The sequence below is a fragment of the Sciurus carolinensis genome, chromosome 5, assembly GCF_902686445.1.
Source record: "Sciurus carolinensis chromosome 5, mSciCar1.2, whole genome shotgun sequence".
Classification (NCBI taxonomy): domain Eukaryota; kingdom Metazoa; phylum Chordata; class Mammalia; order Rodentia; family Sciuridae; genus Sciurus; species Sciurus carolinensis.
This window is the reverse complement of record NC_062217.1, coordinates 164,951,808-164,972,586: the sequence shown is the minus strand read 5'-3', so window position 1 is coordinate 164,972,586 and position 20,779 is coordinate 164,951,808. Positions and strand designations below refer to the sequence as shown.

Sequence of the window (20,779 nt, the reverse complement as noted above, 5' to 3'; positions counted from 1 at the left end):
TGGGCTAAAAATGATATCCAACAAGAAGACAACTCCCCTGCCCCTCCAAAGTCAAACGACCCAGACAGGAACTTGAAAGATGGACTTCCATCCGTGGGGGAGCTCACCCTTAATGTTTATTATGCCTTAGAATATTGGTTATTAATAGTAAAAATATCAATTAATACTTGAAATATTACTTCTAATCTTTAACTCTGTCTACTTAAACATTTTAATAGACTGAAGTAGATAATTCATAAGTATGTATATATTGAAGATGTAGAATTTTAAGAATTAGGGATTGCTCTGGACTGAATTGCGATACCCCCACATTAATCCCTAATGTGGCTCTATGTGGAGATAGGGCTTTTAGGACATAATGAAAGTTAAATAGGGTCATAAAGGTTGGGTCCTAATATGATTGGCTTGATGGGCTTATAAAGAGAGGAAGGGGGACCCTCTCCATGTACGTGTGGGAAGGAAAGGCTGTGTGAGGACACAGGAAATGGCCATTTGCAAGCCAGGAAGAGAGCCCTCACCAGCCCCCAACTGTGCTGTGCTGGTGAGCTTGGACTTCCAGGCTCCGGGCTGTGATCTGTGTTGTTGGAGCCACTTGGTCTGTTATCTTGCCATGGCAGCCCAGCTCCCTAGTCCAGGGCGGTGTGACCCAGGACATTGAGGAATGGTACAGTGTGGGTGACTGGCAGCCAAGACCCTGTTTGTTCTCGCTTCCCAGGTCCCATGCCCTTGAGGGCTGCCCCCCAGAGAACTCTGGCCTTGGCCCATGGAGGCAGGCAGAGGCTTGGAAGGCGCTTGTGAGTTGGAGTTTGCCTCCTTACCGTGGGGCCTTCTAGTCTCTGCTCAAGGAACTTACCACAGCCTCTTGGGGGTGGAGAGACCAAGGCAAGAATGGCTGCACACATCCCCGCTGAGGCTCAGGATGGTGCACAGGCCACCCTTAGACCATCCCCCAGCACTGGCCAGTCTGACTCAGGTCACAAGAACTACTCAGGTCACTTGCAGAGTTATGAGTTACTGCTTGAAGTCACTACGTTTGGGTGGGTTGTTACACAGCAAAAGTTAAGCAATATGTGGGGTAGATACAGCATAAGGCCTTCTATTCATGTTAAAAATACTGCATCCTAAACAACAGACAGTCATCAGATGAGCCTGCACAGATTCGTTATCTGTATGTACATGGATCATTCTCCTTAATTATTTGCTCCAAATATCAGGTAAGTACTATGATTATACTACCCACGTTAAGATGGACAACCAGGGCATAGGGAAGCTCAGGCACTTGCCCAAGATCAGCCCACTGGAGACACAGAGCAGGGACGGTCCTCCTCCGCCACCTGCCTTCACAGCAGCTGCCCACCGTTCCACACGGAAGGAGATTCTAGCATGGGAAGCAGAGAGACTGTGCGTCTCTGTTGCTAAGTTGTCCTCAGTCACCAGCCCCTCTACGCATACAGTGGCGGTTGGGTCCGATGACTTAGCCCTGGGAACCAGGTTTCTCACCATGGTGGCAGCTGTGGGCCTAGTGGCCCTGACTGGCTGAGAGGAGGTCACCAACGGAGGGCGTCAGGAGTAAAAGACGCAGAGCCAGGAGCTGGCTGCTTCCAATAACAGCCCCTGGGAGGGGAGCCAGGGTACCGCTCCAGTTTGGGCTTGATGAGAACTGATTGATTCCAGTTGCATTCCCTGGGACCCAGGTGGTGCCCATTATGGGCAGGAACAAAGCCAGCTCAGTGGAGGGTCTGTGCCAGGCAGGGCTCTGCGGCCAATCGCTTTTCTGGTAGCAGCGCGTGAGGCCTTCTGTCTGTCCAGCCTGGCCTCCGCCCGTGCTCAGATGGACCGAAGCAGCACAGATTGCATTAGCCTGGTCGGGTCTGGGCTTTGTTAAGGGTGGGCTAAGGGGCGCGGGCTGGCGCCCGGAGCATCTGTACAGGAGCTCACCCTCTCAGGCCGTGGGGAGGATGGCGTCCCGGTCCCAGCGGGCCCTCCCCATTCTCTGTTTCAGTGAGCTGTTCACTGCGATCGTTCTGTTCGCTTCTTCATTTGCGTTTTCACCATCTCTGCCCCAGGCTCCGTGAAGGTTGGAGTCTTGCCTGTCTTTTTCTCTCTGGTGTCTTCAGCACAATGTCGCGCAGACAGTAGCCACACGATGAAAATGTGTACGGTGGCTGGGTGTGGTGGTGCGTGCTTGTGGTCCAGCTCTTTTGAAGGCTGAGGCTGGAAGATTGTGAGTTTGAGGTCAGCCTGGGAAACTTGGTGAATCCCTACACACACACACACACACACACACATATGTATATATATTAATATACATACTTATATGTGTACATGCATATATAAATATACATATATTTACACACACATACATACAAGTGTGTATACATATGTATCATGACTTCTTGAAAACAGACATCATCATTCTGTATTAAAATAGGAAACTAAAGTTCAGAAACGTTGGGTAACTTGCCAAAGGTTGCACAGCTAATAAATCTTAGAAACAAAATTCTAACTGGGGTCTGACTGGCCACCACCCACCATAAGAGTGAGAATGTAAGTCATGCTCATGTGTGTTTAGAGAATATTGAATTACAGTGCAAACATTTCCTTTCTACGTAGCTTTCAGTCCTGATTATCTTAAGGAAATACTTTTTCCAAGAAAAAAAGAGGCTTCAGGCACAGAGGCAGATTATCAGCATGAGGGTTGGTTGGAAGAGGCAGAAAGCTGGAAAAGAGTGGTGTAACAAGACAAGTCATGTTCCTCTCCGGTAAATGAACTGAGGTGGGAGGCCCAGGGTTGCACGATTGCCAGGAACCTAGGAGTCCTGTGCTGCTCTGGCACCCTTATCTACAGAGGCTACATTATAGCCCAAGATAGCTGCTGCAGCGCCAGTCATCATGCTTAACTTCTTGTCATCAGGAAGAAGGAAGTTCCCACCTCTGAATTTAAGGACCACTTCCTGGAAGTCACGATGCGATAATTCACTTCATATTCTTTCAGCTGCTGGAGAACTTGAAGAAGGAAGGAAAGAAGGGTGCAATAATCCGTCCCTGTCATTGAGCTAGGACGCTGGCTGTCACAAAGTCTGTGGGCTCACTGCACGTAGCAGAGCCTCTAGGCTGGTAGCTTTGATCAGAACAGCAAGAGGTGCTTTGTTGTTGAACAGGCTGTAAAGTGGGACTTGCCCCTTGACTTAGGACAGTGACAGGGAGTCACTCTGCCCTGGGCCTTGTGTGGGAGAGACGATCTTTCTCTCCCCGAGGTGCATATGTGGGAGGGGCTGCCCCCCTCGTTGTGCCACCAAAACCAAGGAAGGGGAGAGGTTGCCCAAGAATCCCTCAAAAACGTCCTGGTTGCCCGCAGGAAGGAGTGGTGACCCGCCGTTCCAGTCAGAGGAGCCCAGGCCCTTCGTGAGCTCACCTCGGGACAGGCCCCCCTGCACGTGAGAGAGGACGGCCTGGGGCAGGCTGCTGTCCTCCCTCGCCAGGTCTCCTAGGCATCCAGGGTGCACGATGGGGGCTGGCTGCCTCTGGGTGGAAGGACCCCAGCACCGGGCGGCGGTGGGTACAGCCACGAGCGTGGGCAGCTCAGGCAGGTGGAGGAGCGGAACCTGATAGCCCACATCAGGGAACAGGGCCAGGGAGGCCCGAGTCCAAGCAGACCGTGCGTGGGCCTGCCAGAGAGGACCGTCATGTGACAGCCACACCAGGGGACCTCTGACCTTTCCCAGCCCTACCCCAGAAGCTGGAGGAGGGCAGGATCAGCCCAGAGGCAGACTAAGCTCCCTCTACTTCCACCTCAGAAAGCAAGAAGGTAAGGGTGAGAGCAGACCGCGGATTCCATGCCAGTCCCGGAGCCCCAGGCCCCTGTGCGGTCGCCTCGGACCAGATGGAGATTGGGGCTCGGACGGTTTGAGTGAGGAGGGAGCTGGCAGCTCGGGCCTGCCCGAGGTCTTGGTCAACGACGGGGAAGGGAGGAGGAGGCCGGGTCAGTCGGTCACCACATGCGGGGCACCGGCAGGTGCAAGGCACAGAGCAAGAGGGGCTGATGATGTGAGAGGAACACACTCGGGTGGGGAGCGGATAGTTGAGGAGACCACCCCCGCTGGAGGAGGGCCCACCAAACCAGGCCTGCGCGCTGGGAAGGAATCCCCGTGCCCGCTTGGGAAAGGCTGCCAGGACGTTGGCGACTCCTCCCGACTTTCCACTGGAGGTGGGCTGGCCGGCCTGGTGGGGTGTCCCTGAGGGTGTCCAGACCTGCTGATCATTAGAATCTCAGACTCACAAACCCAACCCTGGATGCTCATCTGGTGGCATGGGGCTTGGGACCAGGAACCTTCCTAAAATACCTTATCCGACTCTGATCTCTGAAGGTCTGAGGACCACTGACGGGCTCAATGACCCAAACTGCTACTCACCTGGCAGCCGTGTGCTATGAGGAGGAGGGGGTCGGAACCACAGGTCTCAGGGGCCGAGTCTCCATTCCCTGCTGAGCACTTCACCTGTATTATCTTTTTAAATATATAATCCTCGCAAGGACACCAAGGCGGGTATTATCCATCTACCCGTTTACAGATGAGGAAATCGAGGGCCAGAGAGATTACAGCATTGTTTGAGATCACAAGGTGCCACAGGGTGCAGCCAGCTGAAACTGCGGTCCCTCCCTCTGTCCCAAAATGAGAAAGACGTGCACTAGAAAGCGAGCTGGCCACAGAGGACAGGAAATTCCAGGTGACGAGTGGGAGTGGACCATGCCCAACTTCAGATTTCAGAGGAGAGCTGGGTGAGTGAGGCCTGCAGCAGGGAGGCTCACCCCGGGTCAGTCCAGAGACCAGAGAAGCAGAGACCAGAGACTGTGCCGCCTGGATGCGGGAGACAGCACTTGCTTTTGCATATGGTGGCAGGACATCAGGAGACTCGTCCCAGGGCAGAGAAAGGGAAATGGAGCCTGGGGACCAGAATTTTTCTGGAAATGAATACCAAACACATGGCAAGTAGAGGTTTCAAGTGCAGCACATCTAAACTTAGCAACTCAGTGCAAAACCAAAATAGTAGAAATCCTCTGCCTCTATTTTTGTGGTGCCCCTTTGACTGGCAGGGACATGTCTCCTCTGACCTCCCCTTCCTATGCCTCTGAGTTTGCAGAAGGTTTAGATGCACTTTGTTTTCTGTCTCCAAAATTCAAGAGCTCTTGATCGTTTTATGTGACTTCAGTTTCTTGTGCTTCAGTTCAGTTGTGTGTTTCTGGTCTCCGAAACCATCAAATCCCTATCCAGAGCAGAATGATGAGTATGGTTTCAGGCACAGGCAAGTTGAGATGAGCAAGCGGACCCTACATGCTGAACTCTACTACAAAACTCAGAATGAAGCGAGGGCAATGTATTAGTTAACGCCAGATGCTGTGACAGATACAACCTCAGGGCCTTAACATAATATGTATAAGTTTATTTCTTGTTTACACCATGGTGTGTAGCTGTTCCTGGCCAGGCAGCCTTCATCCAGACCTGAATTCCTCCATCTTGTGACCTCTCCCTCCTGTGCTTCTGTGGTGTCCTCAGCATTAGACCAAGAATAGGTTCCACCTGTGGAGAAGCACACATGCCCAAATGTCAGAGATCCCTGACACTCATTTCCATTGGTAAGAATGAGTCACACAATCTCACCAAAATACAAGGGGCCAATGCTGTGGGAAACAGTATGACTGTTCCTTAAACAGAGTTACCATCTGACCCAGCAGTTCTACTCCTGAATACACACAATAAAGAATTGAAAACAGGTATTCAAACAAATACTTGGACACAAATGTTTGTAGCCACCATTATCCCTAGTAGTCCCAAAGTGGAAACAGACCAAATGTCCATCAATGGATGAATGAATAAACAAATTGCAGTATATCCACCCAATGGAATATTACACAGCCATAAACAGGAAAGAAATACTGCTTCATGCTACAACATAGATGAACCTGGAAGACATTAGGCTAAGTGAAAAAAATCCAGACACAAAAGGCCACACGTTGAATGATTTCTTCTCTAAGAAATGTCCAAAATAAGTAAATCCATAGACACAGAAAGCAGATTGGTGGTTGCCAGGGGCTGAGGGGAGGGAGGAATTGGGAGCAACTGCTTAATAGGTCCAGTGTTTTCCCTTAGTGGGATGGAAGAGTTTTGGAACTTGCTATAAGGGGTGGCTGCTTAACACCGGAAATGTACCAGATACCACCCAATGGTACATTTTAAAATGGTTCCTTTTGTGTTATGTTTCACCTCCATTTTTAAAAAACCACAAGCGGGAATGGGAAGTGTGGTTCCTGACTAGACAGCTGCTACTTTCTTCCTAGTGACAACCCCACACTTTAGGAGGGAGATGTACCTTTGGTGACCGATTCAGTATCTATGAGCACATTTCTAGCCCCCCAGGACACCCATTCACCTCTCAGGTCAGCATGTCCAGCCAAAGGACATTCCCAGTGCCCAGGCGGCGAGCTTGGGCCACTACAATCATGGATCAGCTGGGCAGGCAGGGAGCAGTGTGCCCACGGAGGGCATCCCTCCATTAGACCCACACCAACTTCTGGGAGGAGCCTCTGGCTCCACTGGGCTTTCTGGCCCTGACACCATAAAGGGAGCTTCCCTTTGGACGAGGATCTCCTGGGCCAGAACTAAGGGGAGCAGTGGGGAGTCCGCCCCACTCGGAGGGTACATGGCTTGCAGGGGTGACCTCCTGCCTGTGTAAAGTTGGGGGTCCAAGGGTTGTTTAATGCTTGAATAGTCAAAATGATTCCCGCTTTGGGCTCATCAGTTCTTTGGCAACAAACGTCCTTGAAAGTTCAGTGGGCTTCTTCCTGGACACAGAAAGTACGCACTGTATGATTTGTCATATGATGTTCAGGAACAGGCAGAACGAGAACAATCGATGCGGACACTTGGTATAATGCCAAGTACTTTCCCCAGAAGAGTTCCTCTGATTGAAATGTGACAGGCTCAGAGGGAGTAAGTGACTCACCTTAGGTCATGCAGCCGGGGCAAGCAGAGGTGGGACTGGAACCTGGGTCTTCCGATTTGCAGATGTGCAGCCCGGGGAGCTCTGAGCTCTTCCACACCTGGCTTCAGTAGGGAGCCAACAGATCGGCAGTTACCAAACGCAGCTTTTCCTTTTGGTGCTTTTAATTAGCATATATGAAATACACTGCCAATCTAATTTAATTATAATTAGGTAACCAGAAGGCTGATTATGTTGTAAATTTAGATTAAAGAGCTGTTGTTTTCAATTAGGCTTGATTGTAAAGTGCTTTGACACTTTTTCACCGGCCTCCAGGAAAGTTCCTTGTAACTTCCCACTTACTCCCTTTCATTTTGCCTACAGGTTGGGGGTGGTAGGAAGTGACCAAAGTTCCCAGGGCACACTCGGTCTGGGGCAGATTTGTACCTGGTACTTATCCTGTTGGGGGCAAAGACCACCAGATGCTGCTGGGTTGTTGTATTGGGCCTTTGGCTGTATATAATGGAGGATTCAACTGAAAAGTGGCTCCAACCCCAAGGGGGTTTGAAATCTCATGATAAGAACAATGGAGGTAAGACAGGTCCGGAGTTTGCTCTCAACACATCCTTAAGGACCCAGGCTCCTTCCATAGCCCTGCTCTGCCAACTTAGCTTGTTGGTGTCTCTGCTCAGGCCAGTCCCTGGCTGGCTGTGTGATGGTTGCTGCAGCCCCCGCCTTCCCGTCCCCCCAGGAGAGAACATTGCTTCCTCACATCCCTCTACCTCCAGCAGAACCCTCATTACTCTTTGGCCAGGTCTGCAGTTCAGACTTGTTTCAAGTCAATTGCTATTCCCAAGGAATCGCCATGATTAGCTTGGGCAATCTAAGATTCAAGAAGGGTCCTTTTTGGAGACCATGGTTTCCTGCCAGCAAATGAATAGAGGCTGTAGGGAGTGTTTGTTGGCTTGGCTATCAGCAGTCCCCACCTGGAACCAATGTGACCACAGCCAAAGCAAGTCTGTCTGATCCAGCCCCAGCCTGCAAATGAATCCAGCTGCAAATGTTTGCTTTCTGACTCTCCATTAGATATCTGCCATCTCAGTGTTGGCATGAAGGTGCTGTTGGCAGTACACTTAGATGGAAAAGGATGGAAAAGAGAGGGGAAAGAGAACCTTCTAGAAGGCAATGAAAGAGGCAAGCGACTGGAAGAAGAGTGTATAGGCTGTGGGAACGACCAAGCTACCTCAATGTCTCTGGAGACTATTGTGATCTGCCGCTTGGAAAGAGGGTGTCTGAAAGAGGGAGACTGGCCCCCAGCACCTCAGGTAGCCCTCCTAGCTAGCCATCCTGGAGGTAAGGAGCGTCTGTCTGACCCAGACGCTATTATTCTACTGCTCGAGGCTGCCTCCAGTAGCAACCATCTTCTTGCTGGTTAGCCACCCACGGCTTCTCCAGGGCCAGTGCTTCCCTCTGTGGCCCTGTGTGGCCCACTTCTGGAATGGATGTGGTGAGCAAGTGGGTGGGCCTGGGGCCAGGCTTCCTTTGCTTGCCATTGATCTTGGGAATTTCCTTACACTCTCTTACCCTCGGCTTCCTTAACTGTAAAAGCTCTACCCCAGGGTTCTTGCGGGGGTTAAATAGAATCATCCATAGAACCTGATTAGCACAGTGTCTGGCATGGAGTTAGCGTACAGTGGGTGTTTGCTATTATTATTATTATTTCTGTTTTACCTCAGTATTGCTAATATGATAATCCATCTTATTCTGGGCACTTGGAGAAGCTGGCAAATGCTCTGGGTACCCTGACCCTCAGATGCCCTCTTGACGTTGATTTAAACCCTGGTATGTGCCTGGCACACAGTAGGCACACAGTCGCCTTTTCTGTCTTAGAACCATGTCGATGACCTCCCCATTTTCTTTCCTGTAGAACGTCAAGGATGATGCTTAAGCTGGAGACATGGTGCTCCAGGAAAGAGGCTCTGAGGCTCCGGGGACGGCACAGCAGGTGGACCTCCGCATGTCTGCACACGTGGATGCGTGGAAGCTGAATCACGGCTCCGCGTGGTTGTGAGAGGCTGGAGTTCTCAGAAAGTTAAAGCCATTATATGATCCTCAATTTCACTAGTCCTTTTAGACAGTCGTTGGCAGTAATTTGTTGTCTTCGACCCCAATTTTGTTCTGTACAGTTGAAGACATGAGTGACCACTGAGTGACAGATGGAGGTTATAATCCTGCTTGCCTCACTCCTAACGGTTTATGCTTGTGTCTACGCTGGATTACCTTTGTAGTTTTTAAAAAAATCATCGGGATTGGCTCATCCAGTCTTCCATTTTCTACTCATTTTGATAAAACAATGGGGTAAAAACATGCAATTTTCATAAACATATACTAATGACCAGGTAACAGTATGTAACAGGGATGCTGCCAAAACTGACCTGTGGGCTGGCGGGCGGCAGCACTGGGCCAGAGAATGGGAGGCAGTTGGAGGTCTGAGGTGTGAAAGGGCTGACTGTGTGTGAAACAAACGCGAGTTGAGAATCATTTGTATCTGCCTCTTTTTAAACGTGATGAGATATAAACCAACTCCTCCTGGATAATCAACATGGCCTTCAAAGGTGCCCTGGACTCTACCCAGGGTTGATCCACGGAGAGGTTGTCGGTGCCAAGCTCATGAAGCGTCTTGGTCCAGGCACCTGGAATGCCAATGAGAATTGCTCAGATTGACTGGCCATGAAAAACCAGGTGTCTTGTGCTCACTGCTGCCAACCCTAGATATGCCCTGGCCCCTGCCAGGGCTGGGTGGTGGCAGAGGGCCAGTCCTGCATTTGACTCCAGGCAGGGTGTCCCTTTCAGGCCACAGCTGAACTGCATGGGGCCTAGGTTCCCTCTTTCTTGAAGACTCCACTGGATTCTGAATTCTTGTCTCTGAACATCTCTGGGACCCTCGGACACCATCCCACGGCTTTTCTCCTGCAGGATCCCCCCTCCCTGTGCCTTCTCCAACGCCTGCTCCATGATCAGCATGTTCTTTTACGTATATTTTCTTCACATACTCCTTCCAGGTCACTGCCTTAACCTGGATTCAGCCATCCTCTGAACACTGCATCCTGTGTCCTCTGCGGGGCGCGCTTAGCCCTCGCGCTCGGTATTCCTCCAACAGGCAAGGGGGATGGTTTTTCCCAAAACTGCTTCCATTCCATTCCTTCCCTTGCTCCCTTGAGCCCCACGGAGGCTCTCACGACTGGGGTTACTTACCTCCACTCCTCAGAGTGCCTATCTTCTGGTCTCCTGGTCATTGTTACCCCTTCACCTTCATTTCTGGAATACCTTTCTCTCCACTCCAATCCTGCCACATTCTCCAGAGGGAAACTTCAACATCCACGTGAATGGCCCTTCCAGGCCTCCTGCCTCCTCTGCAGGCCCGTTCTAATGACTGCAGCAAGAATCCCAGTGGAGGCTCATCTGTGTGTCCAAATATTCAAATTTTACAGATCCAGTTAATAAATGGTTGAACATGTGTTCTGTTCTTTGTTAGAATACTTTTAAATTGTGACAAAATAAAAAAATACGTAAAAATATTCATGGTCCAATATTGAAGATAACTGGCTATAACTATTATGATGTTTGCTCTTTTGATCAGTTGGATAAGTCATAAAGTCATACATAATTCATAAATTATATTTATTTCATGAAAGTTAATTTTCTTGCTTTCTCCTAAGTAAATTGCTAATTATGTTGTTATAATCAAGACTTTCACATAATTTGTGTTCTATTGAGAGTAATGACAGATTGGACAACCTTTCTGGGGACATTGTGGTTCTTAGGGTGTTTATCATTAATTTTGAAATGGAGGAACTATATGTTGCTGAGAGGGGGTAAATGGAATTGTCGATTATGACAGCAATACTTAGGTCAGAAATGAACCATGGATTTAGTGTATCCTGCTTATATTAGTCCATTTTCTGTTGCTATAATAAAATATCTGAGACTGAGTACTTTGTTAAAGAAAAGAGGTTTATTTAACTCATAGTTTTTGGAGCTCCAAGGGTCTGGCTCCGACTTCTGCTCAGCTCATTGAGGATACCCCAGATTACATCACATGATGGATGGCATCACGGCGGGAGGTGTGCAAGAGAGCGACTACAATGGTGAGTCAGGAAGCCCAAGACCAGGGAGGGGCCAATGGTCCTTTTCTATAACAACTTTTGAGAGAACTAAGTGGGGTCTTGTAGAACTACATTAATCCCTTCTGTATGCTGTGCCACCAATACCCTTAATCACCTTCAACTAATGGCCCAACTTTTAAAGATTCCTCTTACAAACTCACACTGGCGATCAAGTTTCCGGCACAGGAACCCTTGGGGGACACACTGAAATTGTGTTCAAACCATAGCAATGCAAAGACATTTTAATAGGGTGACATTGTATGTGATCAGTTATTGTCACAGATATAGCACAAAATATTTTAATGTCATTATATAAGTTGATGTCACTAATATCATGAATTTCACTGCCTCTTAAAGCAGCATCAAGATCCATACAGTATTTTTAAGTATTTTCCTTTCAAATCTCCAGTGCTAGAATCTAAAAAGAAAATCAACAATAGCTGGGCATGGTGGTAGGCTCCAGAGGCTGAGGCAAGAAAATCGCAAGTTCGAAGTCAGCTTAGGCAACTTAACGGGGCCCTAAGCAACTTAGGGGGACCCTGTCTCAATATAAAATATAGAAAGAGCTGGGGCATGGCTCTGTGGCTAAGTGCCCCTGGGCTCAATCCCCGTACCAATAAGTAAATAAATAAATAAGAAAGAAAAAAGAAAATCAACATCAGAAGCATGTTATTCAATTTGTTAAAATCTTTCTCCTCCAAAATACCTCTTAATGTTAATGGCCAAAAAATAGTCTCTATAGAAATTCAAGACAATTTTGGGAAGATTATACACAAATCTTCTTTACAGTCATGCAAATGTGCTTGTTTCCTTTGAATTTTTCTTTAATGGTTAAAAAATAATCCTTTAAAAGGTGAAAAAACTTAAAACTGGTTTTCTTTCATAACAGTTCACTCCTTATAATTGTGGATGGTACAAATACTAAAGTAATTTCATTTTCTACTAAGGACCACGATTCACTCACATTTGAGACTCTTCTATTGTTTTCACTTAACTCTTCCAAGGCATCTCATCTATCTTGTCTAAATTAAATCAAATTGCTTTAACACAGTGAGTAGCTCCAGGACCATGAATTAGAACACAAAATTGGACACTTGGCACAACTGGGAAATGATATTTTGTTATGCAAGAATCTACCACATTAATGCCAAGTGGAAAGGATTTGAGAAGTTAATTAATTTGTTATCTCTCTCAGTTAAGTGCTTGTGCTGCTCAGCTCCTTCCCGCACTTGGAAGCAGTCTTTGTGTGTCTGTGGTGGACACAACCCAGAAACCTTCATGGCAGCCAGATGTGCTTGCTTTTTGTTCTGAGGACACAGAGCCTAGGGAAGCACTTGCGGGGAGCTGAGAGGAGCTGGTTCTGAGTGTTAATGTTTCAGTCATGGTCATGTCATACCCGCTGAGCATGAAACCCAAGTGGCAGAGGGGCCCACAAGGCCTTTGATAAACTTGATGTGTGTCATGTGTTATACAGAGCCCGTTGGAACTGTGGGACCCAGAGCAGTAGCTTCTTTTGAGGTGAGGTCTCACTACAGGGACTTTTGCTTCCTTTCCATGTTGGTCAACCCCTCCCACAGTCCCGCTATATCTCTCCGTATTTTTGGTTAAACAGAAAATAACTCTCAAGTAAAAGAGGAATTTATTGGAAGAATGCTGAGCAGCTTATGGAATCAACAAGAAGGTTGGGGAACCTGGCCTGGAACACAGGCAGAAGCCAGGTGTAGCTGGGCCTCTGAGTCCAGGCTGAGGTCATGCCTGAGGGGCTGGTGCTTAACATTGCCTCCAGTGCTGCCCTTGCTGTGAGCTCAGGCTCTGCAGATGTCATGCATCATTCCCAGTGATTCCTCTGGCTTCAAGTCCTTGTCTTCACACTCTGAGTCCCTTGGCAAGAAGGTTGGCTGAGCATAGGTTGTGCGACCTTGCTGGGGATGATAGCGTGTGGGGAAAGAGAATGGCTGGTGCCCTTAGGCTTCCTGCACAGTGGTAGGTGGGGCCTTGCCCCTCATTGCAGGATGCAAAATGTGAATGTCCAAACAAAAAGGAAATCGGGTGCTTGGAAGCAAAACAAAGACCAAAACAAATCTCTAATATATCCACTGTAGGTTGACACTGGCAAAATTTCTTTCCTCATCCTTAACATTGATTCAATATCAAGTCCCCTTGATCCTAAAGTCAAAACAAATCTGCAGTCTACACTTCTTCCTGTGTCCATAGCCATCTCCCTAGTCCAGGCTACCATTGTCTGTTGCCTGCAGTGTTGTCATAGCTCCCTGCCTGGGCTCTGTCTTCACTCTTTCTTCTCCTATATGCCACTTGCTGCAGGACAGTTATAAAATGCCCTTATAAAATTTTAGGTCACATCATGTGACACTTCCCTATCTCTTCAGCATTTAAACGGAAACACAGGCTCCTCAACAGGACTTAAAAGGACATACATAACCCAGCCATAGCCCACTTATCCACCAGGAGCCGAGCCCCTTGCTCTCCCCTTCTTTCCACGTGGTTCTCATTTCTTTCTTCAGTTCCTGGACAGAACCAAATGCCTTCTGTCATGTTTCTATTGCCTGGAGTGTTCTCTGCCTAACTTGTTGTCTTATTAACTCCTAGCCATCTTTTCATCTTAGCAGAAATATTTTCAGAAAGGTTCTCCCTGATCCCCTAAAGTAAAACATTTTCTCTATGATGTCTTCTAGTACTGTTCTGTGATGCACCTAGTATTTTCCTTTAAGGTGCCTGTCATGCTGTGGTTAGCTGCTTGATGCCTGACATCTCAATGGAACCCCATGAAGGGCAGATGCATACGATTGCAGCCATCGTACAACAAAATATTTGTGAATGACTGAGTGAAAGGGTCAGGCCTACAGCAGAGCCCTGGTGGGAAAGCCCTACCCCTCATCCTCTACTAGCTTAAGTCATTTCTTTCAGCTCTGAAACTCACCAAGTTTACCATAGAATGTGCATCATTATCTCAGTTTCCCTGCCAGGATGGACTTTCAGATTCAGATGCTAAGATTTCTATAAATGAAATGAAACAAAATCCAATATGGAAAGAAATTAGAGAATACTCCCCCGAGTGGCTACACATCTTCATTGTAAGTAATAATCTCAGTGTGCAAGTATTGAGACTTGAATTATTTACATGTCTCTAATCCTCTTACCTTCTAATCAAGAACATTCCAGTAGCTTTGCACTTAGATTTCCAACTGCATCATACATTCAGAAATCATTTGTCAGTGCTGTATTGGCACAATTATAATCGCTTAGGTTTTAAAGACGTATTCATTTTTCTTAATCCTAATATAGTTTATCTTTACCAAAGTTGCATTTTTCAAGTTTTCCATGCTAATTCCTTCATGTAATTAATTGCAATTTAAAGTGAAATGGTAATTAAAAGAAATCATTTATGTCTGCATGTGGCCTACTGCTCTTCTCTGACCTAATTATTTCTTACTTCCCTACTCAAAAAGAGGCAAGTATGGATTGCAGATTTTTTCATATATGTTTTTCTGCTTTTCTTGCATATCTCTGGGCAATTTCATCCTTTATTAACAGTGCAAGAACTAGTTGGATAGGATAGATCAAAAGATGTAAAAATTGCAATAATAAAACTGGTTTTTCTTAGGAAAAAATGTATCTCAGTAAAGGCTACGTTTTAAGAGTTGGCGACAGAAAAAGACTTGATATGAAATGAGATTACAAGTAGATTTAAGCTAATCATGTATTTATTCATTGAGAAATACTGAATAATTGCAATGAAATACTCTGTGGAAAAGTGACATTAAGGTATTTAAAGTAATACAAAGACTAATTCTTAGTGATAAAGTCTCCACCCCCCCCAGTCTTAACTATTTTAGAGAACTTATCACATATGCATTTTGTAACTAAATAAGCATCTCTTTCTTGATTCTAATCAGTACATGCACAATTTTGTACAACTCTATTGATTAAGGGGCATTAAGGGGAAGTAAGTGAAAAGGTTGGGACGAGTTTAGATAAGAATGGTTCCAGGGGATTAGGGACTTGAGTCTGTAATAGGTATTGTTGGCTGCCTGGCACCCACTGAAGTCTCCAAAGTTAACTCCAATATTTGTTCTTATTATCTATCCCTTCCCTCTCTGCCAATGTACTAAAGGAGAAACTGATCCTTATTTTCCACATGTAAATCCATGCCTTTTCTAGTAAAATGTTCTGGAATCCAGGCCCAAGTGTCAGGGATAAGATAATGAGATACTGAGAGGAAGTTTGCTGAGGGCTTCTGGGGAAAAAATTTGAAAAGAGAGCAACTAGAATTCATGGGCGTTCTTCATCTTGACGTTGTTGTCCACATATATGAGGCCTGGGTTGAGGTTGACGTAGTTCTGACACTGAGGATGAAGCCTGAGAAGGGGGATGAAAAACATGGAGAAGGCAGAACTGGAGGCTTGGCCGACCTGTGCCTCGGAGCCTCTTTCCTAGACTTCATCGGTCTGCTAACCAATGAATATTTTGAGTTTTGAGCAATTTTGACTTGGGAGTTCTGTTTCTGAAAGACAAAACATTTTAACCTATGATATCCCAATTTATGTTTCCACAACATTATTTTTATTTTTAAACTATAAGGTTGGGATATTTGATATTAAAATGATCAAGTTCATTGTAGAGAACAAAAAAAAAACATTGAAAGATACAAATAAGATTAAAACCATCCAAATTCTATCATCACTGATAACAATTTCTAATGTTTTGAACTAGTCTTCTTTTTGTATACAAACTTACAAATATACTTTACATGTAGATTTATCCTGTTTCAATGAAACTCATAACCTAGTAGGAAAAAGAAACAAAAAAATCAAACAAATAGATGAATATCTGGGAATGTGGAAGGTAGTCATTTTAACTGTGTCCACTGTCAGTGTTGCTAATAATGATATAACCTATCTCCACAAAAAAGAACAAATCAGTCAAAAAGTATTAAAGTATAATACACTTTAAAATAGATGTCTTATGTTGATCATCTTGACAGTGAGCACATAAGGAGTTCAGTATTCACGTGTCCATGAGAATTCCTGAAACAGGGTTTTTTAACTTTTTTTTTTTAATTTAAATTTTTAAAAATTGTTTACAGACTACATTTTGATTCATTGTACACAAATGGGGCACATCATTTCATTTCTGTGGTTGTGCACGATGTAGATTCATACCATTCATGGAACAGGGCTTTATTAGGATGAAGTCACATTATTCTGTTAGTCCCTTCAGTTTTCAAATTTTCATTATGGTTTTCTGACCCATGAGTTCACTGGAAGAACAGAAATGTGGGGACTTACTTGTCATCTTTTGGTTCCTGGTGTCTAACTTAACTGCACAGGTGTCAGAGACTGCGGTTGCTATACCAATCCTTAGGTGGAGACTTGCTTTAGGTCCCAGTATGTTTGATTTTTTAAATGTTTCACATAACATTTAAAGAAATGTGAAAGAAATGTGTATTCTATAGTTTTTAGACAACATTCTATACATAACTGCTACATGAAGCTTGGTAATTCATGTTATTGATTCTAGTTTAAAAAATTTTTTTGGTCCTTTTGACCTATGTAATAGTTTCCTGTGACTTTGTAACAAATCACTACAAACAGAGGGCTTAAAACAGAGGAAATGTATTCTCTTATAGCTCTAGAAGCTAGAAGTTTGAAATTAAGGTGCTGGCAGGTTTGCACAACCTCAGGAGGGTCTAGAGAATCCATTCTTTGCCTCTTTCAGCTTTGGGTGGCTGCTAACATTCCTTGACTTGTGGCCATGTTACCCCAGTCCCTGCTTTTGTGGTCACAGGCTGCCTCCTCTTCCCCGTGTCTTGTAACCCTAAAAAAACTCCCTCTGCCTTTTTCTTTTAAGGACTTCTCTCATTGCTTTTACGGCCCACTTGGATAATGCAGGCTCCATGTGCCAAGGACTTGAGTTAATTACATCTGCAAAAACTCTTTTCCCCAATATGCTTACATTCACAGGTTCCAGGGATTAGGGATTGGAACCATCTTTTGTGGGGCTGCATTCAACCTGCTGCAATCTATTAGATATATGTATAAAATACACTATACACCTACTCTGGCAGGTTTTTCTTTTTCTTATCCTGTCAAGTTTTTGTTTTGTGTATTTTGTTGCTGTGGTATGAGAGAAACATTTATAATGTTCATATCTTACCTGCATATTGGATCTTTTATATCTTCTCTGTGTATTGGACCTCTGTCTCTGGACGCTCCACCTGTCATCTATCCAGAGAGTTTACTGATGACAAAACTATCAATTGTTTATCTTAAAAAGGCATGATTGGGCTTCCTTTTTCTATTTAAAAAAATTATGCCTGTGATTCTAAGTTTATATGTTTTCGTTCAGTTCTACTTAAAAAATTAAAACAAACAAACAAACAAACAAAAAACCCTCCCAAATGATCCAGGGTCATAGACTAAAACGTATGCTGCTTAAAAAAAAAAAAAAAGAAAAAAAAGGTCATTGTCTGAGAGTAAATCATACCAAAGTGATTGTCAAAAACGTTCAATTAAATATAGTTCAGAACCAAGTGGGAAAATAAAGATAGGGAAGCTGAAACAAAAGTGGATACTTAAGTATTTCATAAGTAACAATTTGCTGAAGCAGTTCTTTCCTTGACACTAATAACTTATCTTGTGGAAATAAAGATTCATTATCTACTAATTGAGGGTTTTCCTAGACAACGTTCTTATCATCAGTAGCTAGACTAAGCTCCACAAGAAAAAAAATATAAAATATATTCTCATGTACTACCACTATTGCTATAATTTCAAAATGCAAATTAACTGATGAATGAAAGAAATTAGAATCACGTCATTTTCGTCCTTGGGCCTCAAGACACACACCTCCAACTGGTAGTCAGATTTGCGGAACTGTGCAGGAAGCGTGGCGTTAAAAGAATTTAAAAAAAAAAAAAAAAAAAAAAAAAAAGACTTCCGTCCGCAGCGTGCAGAAGAGCTAAAGAACTCGGACAACACGCCCGCGGGGCGAGGGAGCAGCTCAGCCGAGCTCAATCCCCAACAGCAACAACAACAAAAAAAATCAATATTTCGAACGCATTAATGTTTTTCGCCACTCTGCCGCTTTTGGGTCACCAGGGCTGAGGAATGGTCGGTGAACAGTCCGCCCAAGGCGGTTGGGCACGTTTATAACCTGCACCCCGAGGCGTCTCCTGGCCTCACACCGCTGTCCCCACGCTAAGGCCGGGGCTCCGAGGCGCTCCGCGGTACGAAGGTCCGGGAGACCCAGCGAGCGTGGGAAAAAAGCACCACCGAGCGGTGGCCAGCGCCCCGGCTTCAGCCGACTCAGACTTGGAAGTAGTCCTCAGGTGCCGTCCGGCTCCTGGTCGTCCTGGTAACCAGACTGCGAACGCGCGTGCGCGGGTCAAACTCCCTTATCACGTGAGGCCGGCTCGGGGGCGGGGCCGGCGAAGCTCGTCGGCACCCGTCGCCCAACCCTTTTCAGAGCCCGGCCAGCCGTGGAGGGGCAAACCTCTACCTATTGCGTGGGGGTGACTAACAGCTCCCGCCCCTTTTCGCTCTGCTTTCTCCAGGCTCTTCACTCGCACCACGTGCCCTTTTGGCCGCTCCCCCGGCGCCCTTTCCAACCGCCTGTTGGAAGCTGCCGTAAAATGGCGTGAGGGGCGCCGCTGCTTTACGGCTGCCTCTCCCTGAAGTAGAGCCCCGGAGCGCCCACCGCCGTCAGCTGTGTCTCCAGGAGCGTCGGCCCGGTGCAGAGCGAGAGATCCGGTGCGCCACTGCCCTTCTCGCCGTGGTGCCCGTCTCGGCCCCCGGCGATGTGAGCTCGAGGAGGCTGCGGTGCCCCCTGGCCCGGGGGTTGAGACGGGCGGCAGGTGCCTGTGAGGCGGGCGGGTGCCGGGGGCCAGCAGGATGGAGGAAAGCATGGAGGAGGAGGAGGTACTCATCTACGAAACGATGATGGACGACCAGAACCACAACAACTGGGAGGCCGCCGTGGACGGCTTCCGGCAGCCCCCGCCGCCCCCCTCGTCGATGCCAGTCCCTGCTCGAGAGCCTCCGGGGGGACAGCTGCTGGCCGTGCCCGCCGTCTCCGTGGACAGGAAAGGCCCCAAGGAGGGGCTCCCGCTGGGGCCGGAGGCCAATGGGGTGATCATGATGCTGAAAAGCTGCGACGCGGCCGCCGTGGCCAAGGCGGCCCCCGCCCCCACGCCCGGCTCCACTATCAACATCAACACCTCCACCTCCAAGTTCTGTGAGTCCAGCCTTTCCCCGGCAGCCTCGGCCTCTCCTCCCCGCCCGGACGCCGCATCCACCCCTCCTGGAGCAGCCCCGCGTCCTTTGTTTCAGGCCTGGGTCTCCTCTGCTCCCCTCCCGCCCCTCCCCCGCGCCGGGTGCCCGCGCGGGCCTGGCTGCTTGTGTTACCTGGCCTAGGGAAGCAGCCTGGTACGTCCGCCACCCCGAGTTCTGCCACGAGCGCGATCCTTATCGCCACTGGCCGTCTCGCAGCAGTAGGCAGCTCCTTTCTCCTCCGTCCCCTCTTAAAGTTTCGGCCTCAGAGGGGAGGGGAAAATAAGCCCGCCCGCCCGCCCGAGTTTCGTTAGGAGAGGCTTTCCGTCCTTTTTGCAGCCAGAAAGAGAAAAGAAATCTGGCAACTCGTGTGTTCGTGTGCTTGTAGCTGTGCTCGTAGTCTGCGTACGTTAAACAAGTCAGAAATCGAAAGCTGACCCATATCTACACCGTATTCTTCGCGTCTCGGCACACTTTGCATCCTAAGGCAGTGGGGAGCCGCGACATCCGTTTTGAAGCTAGTGTATAAAATCACTTTCCAGAGCCAGTGCTCATAAAAATAAGCAATTCAGCATGTGTCCAAACACAAAAGTCTGTTGCAGGTTGAACTTTGTTATGTTAGCGATCTGCCTTAACCCTCAGCTGCAGGCAGAAAGATTTAAGACCAAAGTCTGTTTTGTAACCCAAAACTGACCCCAACCAGAATGTGTGCTTTCATAGCTAGGGAAAGAAAGTGCTTTTGCTTTGACTGTTTTTCCCCCCTCGGTGGTGGTGCTTGTGCTGGTGGTGATGGAAATGAATTTGAGCATCACAGCCAAGGTTTTTCTCTCCTGTTAATGACTGCAAGTTTTAAATGACATCTGGTAAAGCAGGAGATTTCATTTCTAGTTACTAATCTTATCAAGCACTGCAATTATTGTCCACTTAGCTGTGCAGAGAAAATATTTGCTTTGATGCCGATAGGAAGTCACAACCTTAAACAAAAGAAATTTTATGAGAATAGCAAAAAACCTTATTTGTCTTCAAGGCACTGCTTTAGTGAAAGATTAACATCTATAACGCTTGTCTATTAATGTAGTTTATCTCATTAAGAGACAAAAGAAGAAAAACCATGACTTTTCTCAATTGATGCCATAAAACCATTTGATAAAATCAGCACCTATTTATGATAAAGTCTTAGAAAGCTGAGAGTACAAGGTAACTAGATAAAAGTCATTACCAAAAACATAGAGTGCATATAATAGTTAATGGAAAAAAGTTAGCTATATTCACTTTAAGATACAATGAGATAAGGATGTCCCCTGTCATCATTACTTTTAACATGGTAGGAAAGGTCCTGGCTACTACAGT

At 46.6% G+C, this 20,779-nt stretch overlaps 1 protein-coding gene and 1 long non-coding RNA gene across 3 annotated transcripts in view; one reads left to right on the top strand and one right to left on the bottom strand.

The window, feature by feature from the left end:
• Nucleotides 1-5,443: 5,443 nt before the first annotated feature.
• On the bottom strand, nt 5,444-19,879 carry LOC124984649 (uncharacterized). Its single transcript, XR_007108731.1, has 3 exons — nt 19,565-19,879; nt 7,000-7,100; nt 5,444-5,576 (listed from the first exon to the last, which is right to left on the bottom strand). It is a non-coding gene; the product is annotated as an uncharacterized LOC124984649 (long non-coding RNA).
• Nucleotides 18,387-20,779, top strand: part of Cacul1 (CDK2 associated cullin domain 1) — a 65,446-nt gene continuing 63,053 nt past the window's right edge. Inside the window, exons 1-2 of one of the 2 annotated variants that reach the window (XM_047552521.1) lie at nt 18,387-18,515; nt 18,715-19,394. In XM_047552521.1, coding sequence (XP_047408477.1) covers nt 19,052-19,394 — 343 coding nt within the window. In that variant the 5' untranslated portion in view covers nt 18,387-18,515; nt 18,715-19,051. The remainder of the gene's footprint in view (nt 18,516-18,714; nt 19,395-20,779) is intronic. The other variant, XM_047552520.1, reaches the window with a different exon arrangement.